Here is a 16635-nt window from a genome sequence, read left to right as displayed (position 1 = left end):
TCACAGAGAAGAGAAAACCCAAGGTCTCTTTAGAGGATGGGGGGCAGGGGTGCTAGGGAGTAGGTGAAAGAGGAAGACGGTGAAAGAGCCAGGCAACGGGGAGAGCAGCTGAGTCAGCAGTGCTCCAGGTTCTATGAAGAATTCCTGGGCTTCCAGCTCTTCATTCTGGATGCTTTGGACAGCACCCTCTGGGGCTTGGCATGAATAGGTTCCTGGCTTGGTAACCCTAGGAAATCCACAAGGGGCTTTTCTCTGAGCCAGGCCAGCATTGCACACTGTCCCCGAGACCCCAGCTGTCCCACTGCCAGGAACACAGTCTGCTACAGACTGGGCTCCCGCCACGATCACCTGGCCCCAGGTCCCAGGGCCTCTTCCAGGGACACCCACGGTAGGGGCTCCTCCAGCTCAACACCAAACCGCCTGACTGCTCGCTTGCTTGCTGGTTTTTGCCGGGTGATCGGGCAGGGGTGGTGGTTTAGAAGCAGAAACAAACACCCAAACCACTCCTTAAAATTCACAAAATAGCTAATTCGCCAAACCTTCATTTTTTGTCAATTTATTTAGAAAACAGTTAACATGGGCAAATGCGATACCTCAGTGTTACAACGGAGTATAGAAATGTCTAGCAATAGTCAAATAATTTGATCTTTAAATACAAAATGACCACATGAACACCTAATATACAGGTTTCATCTGAATACATATTTATTAGATAAATATTAGAGGTTGTCACATCATCTAACTACATACAGCTTTGCAAGACTAGAAATCACAATTAGTTTTCTGACCAGTTTAAAGTATGAAATGATTGCATTGTACATAGATGTACAAGGACGATGACGGTTTCTGTGGGGGTTACTTCAGGCTGCACTGTGGGTGTGTTTATGTGTGTACGTGTGAATCACCTGCAATCATGATATCAAAAATTATACAAAGTATGAATTTGGTTACAATTTTCTTCTGAAATCCCCGTTTCTTTTCATTATTTCCATAGCACCCTAAAAATACACAGGTGGCAGGACTAGTACACTGAAGCTAAGTACATGTGGGTAAAATAAAAACAGAACAGAACAAAAACTCCTTTCCACGCAGGGTCAGAGTATATTACATGAGACAAATGTGGAGAGAGACCTCACAAACGCTAACAAACAGGTTCTAGTTTTTCCACGTTAAGATGGAGTTCCAAGCCTTTTTTTTTTGTTTTGTTTTGTTCCGTAAAATAAAAACAATACACATTCCAAGGGAAATGAATGCATCTGTTAATGTGTCTCTATTTCTCATTTACATATGTACACACGTCCCTTGTCCCTTGAGTCGCTGCTGCTGACGTCGTCCTGTCTAGATGGTCAGGTCGAGGGAGCAGACGGGTAGCTCTCTGGGGGGTTTCGGGCTTCCGTGAGGGAGAAAGTATTAGAAGTTTCTTAAAAAATAAAATGGCTACAGGGAACATGATACACGGGTAAAGCTTCGAACCAAGAAGATGGGGTGATTGCCTGTACTCGGGCCTTCCCGCCGGCACCCTGTCCGTCCTGTGGTGGCAGCGGAAACGGGTCTATGGCCGGGGTGAATGCTTGTCCTAGAGAAGCGGCTTGCTGAGGCCTCGTTTTTGCTGAGGTTACTTATGGCTCCAAGTAGTCGTCCAAAAGGATGAGGGAAGCATCTCCCCAGAGTTCAGAACCGCCCTGGCTCAGGGAGGCTGTTGTCACCTGAATCTGTCACCAGCCGGGGCTTAATCCAGCCCCGGACACCTTTCTGCCTCCCTCACCCCCCTGGCCTGGCTCCAAAATCACTCTGGGAGAGTACGTCCCCAGAGCACGGGCTTCAGGCACCGCGGTTCAGGAAAGTTCTTTGCCCAACGTGCTGGTGGAGGTTCGGTGGGAGGGGCCCCCGGAAACCTGCCTCAGGGGACCGAGCCCTGGCTTCCACGGCGATGGCTGAGGGAGGTGCCCAGAGCCCGGGCTGTGGGGAGCAGATCGACCCGCTACTAGAAAGCTGTGGGTAGGTCGGTGAGCAGAGTGGGGACACCCGATAAGAACCAGAATGGACCCCAGGCCTTTCTGGGAAAAAAGCAGCACAGCAGGAAGCAGGAACTTCTAAGGAAGGCATTTGTAAGTCTGTCTGGGGCAGAACATTCCCAGATGGCCTAACACAGAGTGTGGCCACCTGCCAGGGCTCTCGGCCACCGGGCAAGGACGGCCACATGCTACCTGGCAGCGTCTAGTCTCCACCAGCCGACTGGGGGTGGCTCTGAACAGCGGGAGGCCTGATCTCACTCACCCACGTACTTTGTCCCTTCTTCTGTACAAATAGCCCTGGTTGCTTTTTTGTTTTTGTTTGTTGTTTTTTAAAAAAAAGGACTCGGTCTTTGTTGTTGAGTCAAGGTATTTTAAAAACACCAGCAAAGGCTATAACCAGGTCATGAAAATGTTGAATATTATCAAAGACAATACTAAAATATTCACAAAGATATTTACAAAAGCAATTCTTAAAATAATTGATTTGCATACTGAACACCACACTGTCTGAAAAAACCTCGACAACGGGACAAAGGAAAAGGGGGCGGGGATCATGGCAGCTTTCCTACAGAGAACCTTGTGCCGGCTGTCTGGTAGAGTGATTGGAAAATCAACAGCTGGGGCCACCGTTCCGGTCAAATCCAGAGGAGTGCTGGGGACCACCCGCCACAGGGAGGGGGGAAGGGGGAAGACACGGAGATTGAGAACGTGGGACAGTGGACGGAAAGCAGGAGGCCCCAGGCAGCAGCAGGGAGGGGGCGCAACAAATTCACAGATGTGACCCAAGTGACCCGACGGCCCAGCAGCATCACAGGCCATGCGGCTTAGGTGGGGGCACAGAGGACCCCCCAAACGGACACCCACACAAGCTCCCCGGGAGACTCCAAGAGCAGTAAGCCGGATGGAGCGAAGCAGTGGAGGGAAAACCAGAAGCTGCTTCTGCTCGAGCGAGCAGAAGTGTGGGCAGCTTTGCAGGGCAGAGGGACACGGAGGGAGGGAGAGGCCGGCAGCCAAGCGCGGCACGGAAACACCACGGGATGCTGGCGGGCACATTCCGGCACGTGTGGTGACGGACTGGGGTGCAGCCGGGGCAGCCTGGAGCACAGGGACAGACGGGGCAGCCGGGCCGGAGAGACGCCAATGCCCGGGGTGCCAAGGCTACGCAGGCGCCCGAGCCCGCGCCTCCCCTGCCTCTCCACCGGCGCCCCCGGCTGGCAGGGTGGACAAGGGAGAACAGGGACAGAGGGAAGCGGGTGTCCCATGTAACAGTCTGGGAGAGGCGGGTGGGGGTGGGAGGAAGGAAACAGGACGCATGGAGAGAAATGATTTGCTTGCCGTCCAAGTCCACCGTCCCTTTTCTCAGATGACTTCATAGCTTAATTAAATTGTCATTTAAAAACAGGGAGTGGCTTGGAGCAAAGTTGTAAGTTGCAGTTCCTATCTGACTCTGGCTGGCGGCATCCCCCTGCCCCCCAACTAAGGGCACAATAATTTCGGCTGGGTACTCTCTCTCTGTCCTGCGCCCCCGCCCCTGGAAGGCCAGGNCCCCCCCCCGCCCAGCCTGAGTCCAGAGGTCGTGGGGCCAGCTGTGTTGTCCTGGCTCTTGAGGAGGCCCTGACCCCCTTTCCCACCAGTCCCCAAGCAGGAATGGCACACCCTCTCTCAAACACAGAATCTTGTCCTTTTTCTCTGCTTTCTGAGAGAGGAGTGTTTTTACAGGGTATCTTGGCTTAGAGGTCAGGGGTCAAAGTGATGACCTTGGCCCCTGAGAGAGTTCTCTTTCCCAGAGGTTTGTGCTTTTCTGTGGTGGGTGATGGTGGTGGTGGGTGGGCCGTTCTCACTGCCGCCAACCGTCACTGTTCCTCCAAGGTTGGGGGGTGGGGCCTGCCTGGGTCTCGGGGTGCCCCTCTCTCAGGCTCACAGTCACTTGAAGGAGGCTCTGGGCCAGGAAGCAGGGAGGCAGGATTACAGTTTAGAAACCGGAAGAACCTCGGGGGCACTGGAGGGTCGTTTGGAATCAGCACACACAGAGGGACCGGATGCCTTCGTCAGCGTGTGCCCTCTCGCCGGGCCGGTTCCCCGCCGCGAGGGTCATCTTCAGGGCCTGCTCTGGGCAGGGGCACCAGACCCACACAGCCTTCACAGTGCACCCTCCCGCCCCTCCACTCTGAGAAGGCCGCAGCAGGGGCGGTCTGAGGGCATGGGCTCCCAGTGGTAAAGTGTGTGGGGGACAGACGGGGAAGGAGGCAGAGTGGGGAGGGATGGCCCCAATGGAGGGGTGGGCTTCAGTTGTTCTCAAAGAGAGACAGGAGGTCATCGTTACTATTGCTCGGCAGGTCAGGGGGATCCAGGTACGAGAGGAGCTCATCGGGATTTGTGAGTTCTGGAAGGAGCTGGAAAAGAAGTACAGAAGCCCACATGAGGTGTCAGCTGAGGGGCTGGGATGGCCCAGGGTGAGGACTGCGGGGGCACGTGCCCTCTAGCTGCTGCTCAGAGTCCTGGCCCAACAGGGGAAGCTAACCGTGCTGGCTGTCCTCAAAGGCACCCAGGCCACTGTGCTAGTCTGCGGCACACCTGTGCTTATTTCCAGCGTGGTGGTGGGGGGGGGCCTTGGCCCACCAGCTGGCAAGGCTCATGGCAGGTCAGGGGGCCTTCTCTTGATCCCAGTGTGCCTTCGGCCCCAAGACTCTGCCCAGAGGGGGTGTGAGTCACGAGGGTCTCCCAGTTGAAACCATGTGGCTTTGCATGTAAGGCCGCGTGGTGCCCGTAGCTCTCTCGCCACCCTGGACCTCCCTTCAAGAGCTCACTGCTCCCTGGTGAGCCTAAGACTGGAGGGCAGCATAGCACCGTTCTTCCCTGCGGCCCTGGGGCCAAGGCTGCACACCGTCCCTATCCTCCACTGCGAGGCCCTTGGAGGCTTTTTGTCACAATGGGGATCCTCATGCACCTATAAGCACCCCCGCTGGCCTGGTCTGAGGAGGGGAGCTGGGTGAGAATCCAAGATGGCCGCACCGCTGAATAAACCCCATTCACCATAAAGACGGACGCTGCCGGGGTTGAGGGTGACAGTGGGGCTGGGGTGGGCAGGCGGGAGTGGCTGAGGAGGGAGCAGAGTCCTCTCTGGGAATCTACAGCCCAGGGGCGTGGGGTGGGAGGGGAGGGGCAGCTGCTGCCTCCCTTCCTGGCCAACCCCAGCCAGCGGCCCGGCCCCCACCACACGGAGCCTCCTTCCACCCCACTTTCCAGACCATTCGGGTCTCAAGGTGGGAGACCCCTGAATCTCAGTCACCCACTTCTGCCCCCGGCACCCTGGCAAGACCCGAGGCTGGTCCTTTCTCAGAGTGAGCGATGGAGCAAGCAGAAGCACAGGGCATGGACGACGCACGGACAGGAAACTGGACACAGACACACACCAGCGAGACAGACAGAGGGACCCTGTCACTCCAGCCCCTCCCCTGCCTCAGGCCAGAGTGTGGCAGACACGCAGATGGCAAGCTTGATGTTGGGGACGGGGTACGGGGAGGGGGTCAGAAGAAGGGCAGGGGCCTTCCTGGGCTTCCTCCAGAACCCTGCCCCAGGGGGGACTCTGTGAGGGCCTGGGGGGAAGGTGGGGCAGGGCAGGGTGGCGCTGCAGGGCTGTGGCAGAGGGAACCAGAGGGCAGGTGCCGGCAAGGTCAGGGAAAGGATGCTGGTACCCTCGGGGAGGCTTCCCTGTTGGGGGTTCCCTGGTTCTGGAGCCAGGGGAGGCAGGCTGGCTAGGCCCACCCACCACCCACCCACCCCCTCATAGCTGCACCTCCTCCACCCTGGGCCTTGAGCCCTCAACACCCACCCCTGCTCTTGGGCAGGACCCGGCACCAGGCCTAGCCCCAGGCCAAGGCCAGTGGTGACCCCAACTTACATCCAGCGAAGGCTCCGGCATGTCAGATGCTCCCTGTGCTCCGGCCTGACCCTCTAAGGCTGAGGAGGGGTTAAAGGTCAGGTCGCTGTGTGGATGGTTGCTGGGAGCGGCCTGTGGCGGTTGCCGGGGAGGCTGGGAAGGAGGAGGAGGAGCCCCACTGTGATGTAATGGAGGCCCTGACTGGCTGCTGGGGTGTGGGACGTGCAAACCTTGTTGTATGGAGGGATGGGGCTGGTCAGAACTGCCAGCGTGTGGCATCTGTGGAGGAGGAGAGAGCAGGAGAAAAGAAATGTGAGGTGACGAGGTACAGCGACGAGATGCCTGGAGAAATGAAAACCAAACAAAACCAGGAAAATAACAAACCCCCAAAACAAAGCCACCCGCTCACAAAGCTCAATGCTTTGTTGTTGTTGTTTTGCAGAGAAACAAACAAACATAAGTCCTCCCCCCAAACTGCCAGTCAGGGAGGCTGTGGAGGGGGAGGCGGGGAGGGGGCCTCTGAGGCCGTGTGGGTCCGGGAGGGAGGCGGCCAGGGGCTCTGAGACAAACAGACAATGAGAGCGGGGTCCAGGCCCTGGCAAGCCCTTCCGCCTCTGCGGCCCGGATCCCATCACCACAAGGAACAGCAAGGGCAGAATGGAGAAGCAAAATGGGCATGTTTCTAGGGAGCGGGGAGGCGGGAGGGGTGCTGCTGGCAGCGTGGTGCAGGCCCCCCTGTGGGGCAGGGCAGCGGAGAGCAGACACGGACAGACAGCATGGGCAGGCGTGCAGCTCAGGAGGGGTCTGCGCCCCGCCATGGGCCCCGGGCAGTGGGTGACGCTGGACACAGAGGTTCCTTCCGAGAGCCCCAGGTGGCAGGGGCGGGCACCTCAGGATGAGCCCTGCCTGCTGCCCAGGGCAGGGTGGAATCGAACCCAAGTCGGAGGAGCAGAGCCGGGGGGCTTCTCTGCATTGCCAGACCCTTCCTGTTGGTCACCCACCTAGGCGGCAATAGGCCGCAGCCCCAGGAGCTGAGGAAGGCAGTCCCCTCCAGGCCCCACCCTGGGCCTAGGGCTCACTGAGTCGGGGGAGGGGAGGTGGGTGCCTTGCTGAGGCTGGGGCAGGTGGCACTTCCCTGACAAACCAGAGGGCCCGTGCTCTGCCATGTGCCTACGCACCGGAACACGGGGCTGTGTCTGGCCAGGGGGCCACACGCTGGGTGACACTTAAACTTCCCCACTGGCCAGTGTGCTGTCCCAGGCACCTCCCCTCACAGTCCCGATCTTGGCACACAAGTCCACACCCTCGGCCCACTGCCAGGGCCCCGAAAGGTTGCCCCAACCCTGCTTGCACTACACTCGTTGAGGAGAGACTGACTTGCCAGGCCGCCGATGAGCATGGGTCTCCTGGGTCTTTTTGTACCTTCCTACCCACCCCATCGTCCAGGCCACACAGACATTTTGTTTTCCTTCATGGGTTTGGAAACGGCAGCCTCAGCTCCAGACCCTAGTTCCTCTTCCCGTTTCTCCTGAAGCTGCTCCCAGGCCTTGTGGTGGGCTCGGTCCAGCGAGCCCCTCCAAGCTGGGACCTGACTGCAGGACTGTGGGACTGCGTGGGGGATGCACACGAGGTAAGAAGGACCGAGAGAGGCGGGAAGGATGGCCACCACAACTGTCAGTATGAGGCCAGCTTGTGACCCCCCACCCATGCCTGTGGGTGCCCCGCAATGCCCACTCTGGGGAGCAGGGAGTGGCCCCACACTCCTGTAGCAGCCCAGACCAGGACAGACAGTCCCCGGATCTGCTGACACAGCTGTGCGCCTTGGCCCTGACAACTTGCTGGAATGTCCCAGGGTCCAGAGGGGCAGGTGCTCTATGGGACCTGCTGGTCAACCTGCCACCTCTCCTGCAAGGGAGGGTCCTCCGGCGAACCAGCTCTTGACTGGAGCCTTTCCGCCAGTCCCCGCGCGGGGGCGTCCTTCCTGGCGGGTGCTCAGCCAGGGCCAGGCTGCTCTGGTGTAGGGCAGTGGATCTGTGACCGCGCTGTCCCTCTTGCACGGCTGTCCTTCTGGGTCCAGCTGCCAGCTAGTGAAAGCCCGGACATGGGGAAGGACAGTGCCTATCTGGGGAGCATCTTGGGGGGGGGGAAGGCTGTGAAGTCACCTAAGGGCTTAGGACCCTTTGCAAAGACCCCAGGTGGCCCGGCTAAGAAGGCAGGAGAGGGGCGCCTGGGTGGCACAGCGGTTAAGCGTCTGCCTTCGGCTCAGGGCGTGATCCCGGCGTTATGGGATCGAAGCCCCACATCAGGCTCCTCCGCTATGAGCCTGCTTCTCCCTCTCCCACTCCCCCTGCTTGTGTTCCCTCTCTCGCTGGCTGGCTGTCTCTCTCTCTGTGTCAAATAAATAAATNTGTGTAAAAAAAAAAAAAAAAATTTTAAAAAAAAAAAAAAAAAAAAGAAGGCGGCAGGAGAAAGCCTTGTTGGATCCAGAAGGACGTGGCCTCCCGTTGATGTTTTCCAGAACTGAGAACTGTAAGTCAGGGTGTGTGACATGCGAGTGTGTGTGGAGTGTGATTTGGGTGACTTGGGCATGGAATGCTGAAGGAGGGGGGCTAGGAGAGAGGCCCCCAGAAGTCAGAAGCCCCATGGAACAGAAAGTAACTTGCAAAAATGTAGCTGAAGCCCTGTGACAGCAACTATGTCTGCGGTGGATTCTGCAGTTCCAGAGGAAAGTTGCTACAACTGCGCCCACCCCGTTAGCTTCCAGTTAACAGCCACTCCTGCTGAGAATCCGTGGCTCTGGCCCACAAGACAGCTTCTGGCAGGGCCAACTCCGTATGCAACACAATACCATCCAGAGGTCCTTCCTCCCAGGCCACATGGTGGAAGATGAGAGGGCCCGGAGCCCCGTCCTCCAGTGTAGGCCCACCCACCCCCACTGCCAGGCCCTCTGTGACCATCCCTCCTGCTAAGGGGAGAGACCAGGGACGTCCAAGATGACTGAGGCCTGACTTCAGCCCTCAGGCCTCCATGTTCCCCAAACCCCAACTCCCTCCAACCGAGCACTACCAGAACTTTTGCTCCATTGGCACAAGGCCTGTGTATGTCTTGCTCACACTGGGTGCAAGTCCTGGCCTGGAGCACCGGCCCAAGAAATGTCTGTGAAGTTGAACAGAACCATGCAGTGCTCACTAAATGAGGACCTGGGGGGTGGCCGGGCCTCTTACCACTGGTGGGTGAGTGTTAACATGTGACACAGGACAAGAAGGGAATATTCTCAGGCTAAACAGAATTGCCAGCATTTCTTCCTGCAGGAGGTGGTGAAACCCTAAAGATTCAGACCCTGTTTCTTGATCACGAAGTTAGCTCTTCCATGAATATATCTTTCATATTCATTGCCAATTTTTTCCGGGTTTTTTTTTTGGGGGGGGGTTATTCCTTTTTGGTTATTTTCTTTCATTTTTTTACAATAAAAGCAAGTGCCTGGGTTTGAGACAAAATTCTAGATGGCTGGGGCTACAGTTAGTCCGCAGAAGAGTGTGTGTAAGTCAGGGAGAGAGGGTGCGGGGTGGGGGGCTGGTGTGTGCAGGGGCGTGGTGGGAACACATGCAAGGTGGACACGTGTATGCATGGTGTGTGCAGACAGGAGCCCACAGCTTCCCCCAACTGAGAATCCAGTGTCCTGAGTGAACAGCCAAGTCCGAGGATGGCAATGGGTCACGACCCAGCCTGGGTCAGGCCGCTCCCTCCCTCTGAGAACCCCCAGACCCATTCTCATTCTCAGTCCTCCTCTTTGCCTGGGAGGGAACTAGGCACACATCAGAAAGGTCCTCGGAGAGCCCTCTGCTCCCATCAGTCCCACAGAGAGGATGGGGGCGAAGGGGTTGGGGGCCGGGGGAAGGTCAGGGCGAGAAAGAGGTACTCACAGTTTCCTGCATGGGGTGGCTGAGGGGTTTCTCGAGGGCGGCCATGTTGTTGGGCATGTCCGGGGGGTGGGACAGCTGGGGGGGCCCGTGCATGAAGTCGTTCATGGACGTGCCGCCAGGGTTTCCATGGGGGAAGTCAAAGTTGCTGTGGCCCTGGTAGTTGTTGCCTGGGGCAGGAACAAGACGGCAGCGGGGCAGTGTTACTCCAGAGGAAAGACAGCGGGGGGGAGGGGTATATAAATTAAGATCTGAGTTGGCTGGATCTTTGGCTGGAGTCGGCTCCTGTGGCCTCAGACCTCTGGGCTGTATGACAGGGCAGCGATGCAGCCTTCTCTGGTGGGCCTTAGCACCCCAGGGCACGAGCTGTTTTACAGTTATGGGGGGCAGAGCTCGAGCAAGGGGTAGGCCAGGCTTCTGAGGTCGGGGGAGGGTAGGCAGGATGAGGCCCAAGTCCAAGCCTTCCACAGGATCTGCTGAGCTAGACCCCCAGACCGGTATCCCACTGCCCCCACGAGCTTGCACCTCCTCAGTGGAAAGACCCTGGCCCAGAGTGGGAGGTCAGGAACTGCCCAGCCCGCAAAGAAAGCTGCGTCAGATTCCAGAGAAGTCAGCTGCCTGGCTTCCCTGGCCACAGCACCTTCCACTGCTTGGCCATAGCAAGGGATCAGAGGCCCAGCATGCTGGAAAGCTGGGGTCCTCTGCACGCTGTGTGGGACCCTGCTAGGTGGATTCACCTCTCTGGGCCTCTAAGCATCCGGGAGCCCAGATCCTGTGAGGAGCTGCCATGCCCTGTGTTTAAGCGGGTTCCTTTCTAGGAACCCAGGGCAGTAGGGTATAGCTTGGTCTGGGAGGCAGGGAGGGTGAGAGGTAGTGACGGTGACCTTGGCGGCCAAAGACTGGAGCTCCGGGCCCCTGAACTCTGCCCTTGGAAGGATGGGAGTGTTGTGAGGACAGGGACAACACAGATGTCACAGAGAAACACGGGACGGCCCCGGGAAGGGCTGAGAACTCTAAGTGGGAGCACTCTGTTAGCGGCCCCAGCAAAGCAGGCTCCAAAGAAGTCAAGGAGTGGTCTGTCCCCTGGAGCTCGGGGAGGCGGGGCAGGGCAACGTGGGAGAAGCAGGAGGCTGGCCCGTGGGGCAGCTCTTCACTCAGGCCTTCCCAGCTGGGTGCTGACCCACAGGACTGGACGGAACCAGGTGGCAAAGGAGAGGAGGACGGTACTGAATGGGCCACCGTACCCCCAAGTCCAGTGACCTGAGTTGTGTCTTGGGGGTGTATGTTACCACAACCCCCCTGCACCTGCCAACGTGAGCCCAGAAATCCTGGGCCCCTGCTGGGCCTCCTCTCCCCCTCTTTGTACAGTATCACCCACCTTGGTTGCTGTAGTCGTTGGAGCTGGTGCCCCCCGGCGGAGGTGGGAGTGGGTAGGGGGACGGGCCGGGGCCCAGGGCTGCGATCATTTCCATGACGTTGGGCAGGATCATCTGGCTGGGACTCATGGTCTTGAACCGCTTGGAGGGGATGCCATCTGGGTCATCTTTAATGTGCAGGTCTGACTTGATGGGGACTGGCCGCCAGCTGCACGTGGGGTCGATGGTGACCTCTTCAAACTCGGAGCTGGGAGGAGGAAGGGGGCAGAAGTGAGGTCCTGAGCCTCCAGCTCCGACACGCAGTGACGTGTCTCTGCCCAGGCCCCCGTCCCTATTTTCGCCATGCTCTGCACAGGACGGAGGTGTGAGGGATTTTACGGGGAGACTAAGGCGAGGAAAAGCAAGTGGCTGGCTGGGCACAGGGCAGCTGGCCCCAAGCCCTCCCACCCAAGGAGTGACTGTCCAGGGCACTGTCTTGCTCTGGCTGAGTTTGGTCCTTTCTGGAAAGTTCATTTGCCCCCAGGTAGAGAAGTCCCTGAGGCAGAGTCACCGGGAAGTGAGAGCTGGAGCAGGTGAGCTCTCTGCCAGCCTGGAGAGCGAGGGGGTATCAGGAGCACCCCGGGCTCACGTTATCCTATCAGGCCAGCACCCTGCCACCCCCCACACAGGGCCCTAGCCGGGGAGGCCTACTCACTGTTGGATGGCGTTCAGGATACCCCACATGTACTGATCCACCTCCAGGCCCTCAAGCAGAGCGGTTTTACTGGGGGAAAAAAAAAAGAGGGGGGCTTGGCCTTTGCTCTTGCACCCTGGAGAGTAGGAGCAGAGCCCAGCCCTCCCCACTGTGTCGAAGAGCTCTGCCTCTGCTGCTGGTGCCTACGGGACACGGTGACAGGAGGCGGCTGCCCGTGACAGCTGGAGACAAGAGGACTGCCCACTGCCCCTGTGCTCTGAGCGCCCCTGCCGTGTCGGGGTTCCCTGCTTTGCTTTTAGGGCAGGTGCAGGCGGCTGTGCACGGGACAGCAGGGCCAGAGGGAGGCTGGGGAGCTCCTCCCCTTCTCGGCTGGGTGGGGAGCCGCCCGCCGGGGCAGCTTCTACTCACTTGCACACAGGACACCTCCAGGTCCCTCTCTCGCAATTCAGCTGCAGGTATGACTCCAGGTCGAAGCACTGCAGAGGCCGGGAGACAGGCAGACAGACAGACAGATGAGGAGATGCAGAGAATGCAAGTGCCACTGCCTCCGGGACCCTCATGAAGGTCTCCCAGTGGGGACAGAGAGGCGTGCTGGGAGAGACTGGGGCTGCGGGGTCGTGGGTGGCCATCTCGCGGCGCCCAACGGTGCCCATCACTGACCCTGACACGTGACGGCCCCTCTCATGGAGGCTGGGGGCAGCATGGACGCCAGCCGCGCCATCAGCCCAGCCCCGGCACGAGAACATGTCCAGTCCAGTTAGTCAATATGTGTCAGACAAATCGAGAGCCCAGACTCTTTGTGCCCACACTGTTTTCCCAGAGGGAAGCTCTCTAGACCTGCTCCCTATACGGGAGGGTGGGGCTGAGGGCTCGCCTGGCCTGGCCCCCCAGCCTCCACAGGGATGCCTTCTTGCACCCTCTTCTGGGATTACTTCCTGAGCAGTCCCCCCCACAGGGAATCCCACCCACCCAGGCTGCCCACATTTGCACCGTGCTCTGCGGGAGCAACCCAGACCGTGACAGTCACTGGTTCCCTGGCCACAGCCGTGATCAGGCAGAGGTGTCCCTACTCTCGGGCTCCAAACCAGCTGTGGCTGTATGTGCAGGACTTCCAGCTGGCACCTGACATCTGTCAGGACAGGGACTGTCTAAGTGGGTTCTGCGGTCCTCTGGGAACCAAGCCCTGGGCATACAGAGAAGATGCTCCGAGGACAAATGATGGCTGGGGTGGGTGAATACGATTGGCTTCTGATGGCCACGGAGTGCCCCGGGGATCAGAGCCAGGCCCCGCTGGCCCCTCGGCCTGCCCCTCAGCATTCCAGATGGACACCCCACCTCCCGCTCCCCCGGAGCCGCTGCTGCCGGGACCACTCACCTGGACGTGCTTGCAGTCGTGGCCTCGAGCAGGCAGCTGGATGCGCCGGAATGTGATGGGGCACTTCAGAGACACCTTGATGGCCGTCTGCTCCACGCCATCCTCCCCGTTGAGGGTCGTGTTGCCCGACGAGGCAGCCACGCTGCTGAAATTCCGCTTGACTGTGGGGCAGGAGGCACAGGTGGGTGCAGAGGACAGGGCTGTCCCGCACAGGTGGCACTCCCTGCTGGGGCTCAAACACCCCCCTCCCCCGGCCACTTCTCCACCACCCCGAAGACACTGGGAGGCCCCGGGAATAACTGGCGCATCCTGGCCTGATCACAAGGGAGCTTGGCCCTCCGGGTGCCCTGGGCCACCTAGCACTCCGGAACGGCAGCCCCCACGGGTGATGTGCGGGAGGCATGTGTCCCTAGAGGTCACCATGGCAGCTCCCCAGTCTCTGCGGAAGAGGCCCACCTTCATCAGGAAGGGGCACTTCCTACCGCACGTGCAGAAACCCAGTCTGGCACTGCCCACTGATCTTCTGGGTCAGGCGTTCTTGCACTCACTTCTGCAAGGGTGGGAATGGGAACGGACAAGCGCCTGGTGCGAACTGGGGGCTAGGGAGGTCATGTGAAGCAGCACAGTCACAGGGAGTGGCCGCGGGGCACCTCCTGTGGTGTTTCCTCCAAAGGACTGGGCTCTGGGCCAAGTCCCTCTCTCTAGTTTAGCCACGAGCTGTCCAGGTGGGGAGGCCAGTCAGGAAACCACCCCCGGGCCTCCCTTCTGCTGAAGATCCCCTTTGCCCAGTTTCTAGAAGTGATTTTCTAGGTGATCACATCTTCCAGGAAGCCTGCCGGTCCTGTCTACACTATGGTGTTTCCTTTTAATTTGCCTCACACCCTGTGCTGGGAGCCAGCTTGTCCAGGCTAGGTAGGTCTCACAGGCCATGCTCATCTGATTGTCCCCACAGCTCCAGAGGGAGGGACATGAATTGGGGGTGGGGACTGGGGCCAAGGGACACTCGGGCCCCGGGGTTTGTGCACGGAGCCCAAGGTTGGTCCTGGTGCATGACAAGCACGGACGGACGCTGAGCACAGGCTGGGGTCGGCTCTCCCTCCCCACACCCACACTCACTTTTTGTGATACAGTGCTCTGCGGGCAGGAGACGTTTCTTGAGGAGGCCTTGCAGCACGGAGCGCACGGAGGGCCGGTGGACCAGCTGCAGCACGAAGAGGTGGGACTGCCGGGAAAGAGTGTGTGCTCAGCCCCCGCCCTGCGGCGTCCCCACGGCCGGCCCCACGTGTGCCCGAAGGCCCCCGAAGGCCAAGCTCAGGAAAGGGTCCACGATCCATAGTGATGCCACTCTAGAAGAGGGGCCCTTGAGACCCCAGGATGTGTCTTGGGACCTGTGAGCCTGGAGACCCAGGCAAGGGTCACCACCTGGGACAGCTGCCTGGCTACACTGAAACACCTCTGGCATGAGGTTACGGGACACCTGGCATCAGGACTGGAGCTGGCCTCACTTCCTAACCTCGCCCAGCACTTCTCCCCATTATGTATCCTCAACCCTTCCTGCCAGAGGGTGTCATCCCTGTTTTCACTTCTCCAGGAAGCCTTCCAGGATTGTACAGGCTTTTCATTCTGACAGCACTCTCCATCCTGTGACTCCCAACTCTAGCTAGCCTTGGTGTCCCTATGCTCCTAAGGACAGGATCAGTGATTTTCCTTCTCCTTGTCCCCCACAGGGGCCAGCAGAGTGGGACAGGCGATCTACTCCCACACAGGTCCCTGGGCAAGCTGTGTGCCAGGCCCTGATCTCTGGGGGGAAAGGAGAGTGGCTCACATGTGGTCCCAGAGCAGGTCACAGATCGGAGGGACACCTACACACACGATTCTAATATACCAGGGTTGGGTGAAGAAGGGAGAAAGTTAACTCCAGACTTGATGGAGTTGGGTCTGGGTCAAAGGTGATCAGAATATAAAATTTCTTGTGAGTGAAGCCAGAACAGCGCCCGGCTTCGAGGCACAGAGACCTTCACCAGTGGAAGATGGTGGAGGGCACGGGAGGTGTCCAGGAGGAGGGGCCCGCGGGAGGAAGTGCAGGTAGGTGTGCGGACTGGATGGGCCCTGTGGTGTGAGAGTGGAAAAGGCCACGTCTACGGCCGGGGCACGGCCGGGGCACGGTGGTGGCTCTGAAGGTTATCTCACGGCCCTGGGGCACTGCTGCCTGTGTGTGTGGAGGCACATTTCTGAAAGGTTCCTTCAGTGGCTATGGGGACGGGGCCAGAGCCGCAAGGACAGAGCTGCAGACCGGAGCGCCCTGGGGCTCCCCACGCCACGCCCTCTGCCTCCCCCCCGCCCCGCCCCACACACTCACGCAGCAGCAGGCTGTGACAGTGATCTGGATGGTGTTGCGGCCCGGCTGACAAACATGCTTAAGGTGCAGGGGCTTGTGGGAGGTCTTGTTGTCGCCGCGCTCGATGGTGAGGGGCGTGGCGTTCACGCTGACCTGCACGGACGCAGGCCAGTTGGTGTTCATCTGCCGGTCCTCGTGGTGGTAGCACTTGAACTGCAGCTCCAGGTCAGACCTGAGGGGCGGGGCGGGGCTCAGACGGCGCTGCCCATGGCCTCGGTGACACGCGGCCAGGCAGCGCGCCTCCACCTCGCCACGGCCCCAGTCCTCAGCTGCGACGGCTGCCCCTGCCTCCCTGCACTCTCCTCTCCCACCCTGGACGGCCCCCTGCCCACATCCCCAGTCAAAACCCGTCCCAACAACCCAAACTCCCCCGTGCTGTTCACTCCAGCCACACCCCACAGCTCTGCCGGTCTCCTCCGGACCCCTCCCTACAGGGTGACCGCTGCTCCCCCAGGACAGACGGACAAAAAGGACAGACACTAAAGTGACAAGACCAGCTGGGAGGCTGATTATGTCCAACCCAGACTCCAGTTGGGAGAATCACCCGGGCCTGGGCCGTGTCTGGTTCAGTTCCCCGCCCAGAGGGGCACCAAAGACACAGCACGGAAGGAGACCCTCGTGAGCCCAGCAGTGACCACGTACGTGTGGAAACCGAGCAGGCCAGGGCCAAGGGGACACCTCCCAGGCGAAAGCACTCAGGTAAGGAGGGACGGGTGAACAGGGACCCCCCCCCCCCGCCCCGTGCCTCTCCACCCTCCTGCCTGAGCACCCGTGCCCTTCCCCCCACCCCAGCTCTGTCTGCAGACCCCACCGAAGCCCGCTTGGCGTGGTCAAGGCACTGAGCTTGTAAGCCATCTTGTGCCTTTTGGGTGCCCATTGGGCGGCTGAGAGACTCTGGTCACAGTGGTGGCAGGGCAGTGTGGGTCCTGCCAGAGGAGGAAGGACCGAGGGTGGAGACACCAAAGGGTTCTGGCAGC

General features: G+C 59.4%; 1 protein-coding gene across 16 annotated transcripts in view; it reads right to left on the bottom strand.

Moving 5' to 3' along the window:
- Positions 1-540: 540 nt before the first annotated feature.
- Positions 541-16635, bottom strand: part of ZMIZ1 (zinc finger MIZ-type containing 1) — a 235280-nt gene continuing 219185 nt past the window's right edge. For 15 of the 16 annotated variants that reach the window (XM_034662768.1, XM_034662766.1, XM_034662762.1 and 12 more), the window contains 9 exons: positions 15620-15830; positions 14377-14482; positions 13261-13421; positions 12294-12361; positions 11886-11954; positions 11194-11438; positions 9819-9985; positions 5917-6174; positions 541-4408 (listed from right to left, as the gene is read on the bottom strand). In XM_034662768.1, coding sequence (XP_034518659.1) covers positions 4301-4408; positions 5917-6174; positions 9819-9985; positions 11194-11438; positions 11886-11954; positions 12294-12361; positions 13261-13421; positions 14377-14482; positions 15620-15830 — 1393 coding nt within the window. In that variant the 3' untranslated portion in view covers positions 541-4300. The remainder of the gene's footprint in view (positions 4409-5916; positions 6175-9818; positions 9986-11193; positions 11439-11885; positions 11955-12293; positions 12362-13260; positions 13422-14376; positions 14483-15619; positions 15831-16635) is intronic. The other variant, XM_034662770.1, reaches the window with a different exon arrangement.

Source organism: Ailuropoda melanoleuca, chromosome 6 (genome assembly GCF_002007445.2).
Source record: "Ailuropoda melanoleuca isolate Jingjing chromosome 6, ASM200744v2, whole genome shotgun sequence".
Taxonomy (NCBI): Eukaryota; Metazoa; Chordata; class Mammalia; order Carnivora; family Ursidae; genus Ailuropoda; species Ailuropoda melanoleuca.
Note: the sequence above shows the minus strand (reverse complement) of the source record. Positions and strands in the feature narration are given on the sequence as shown.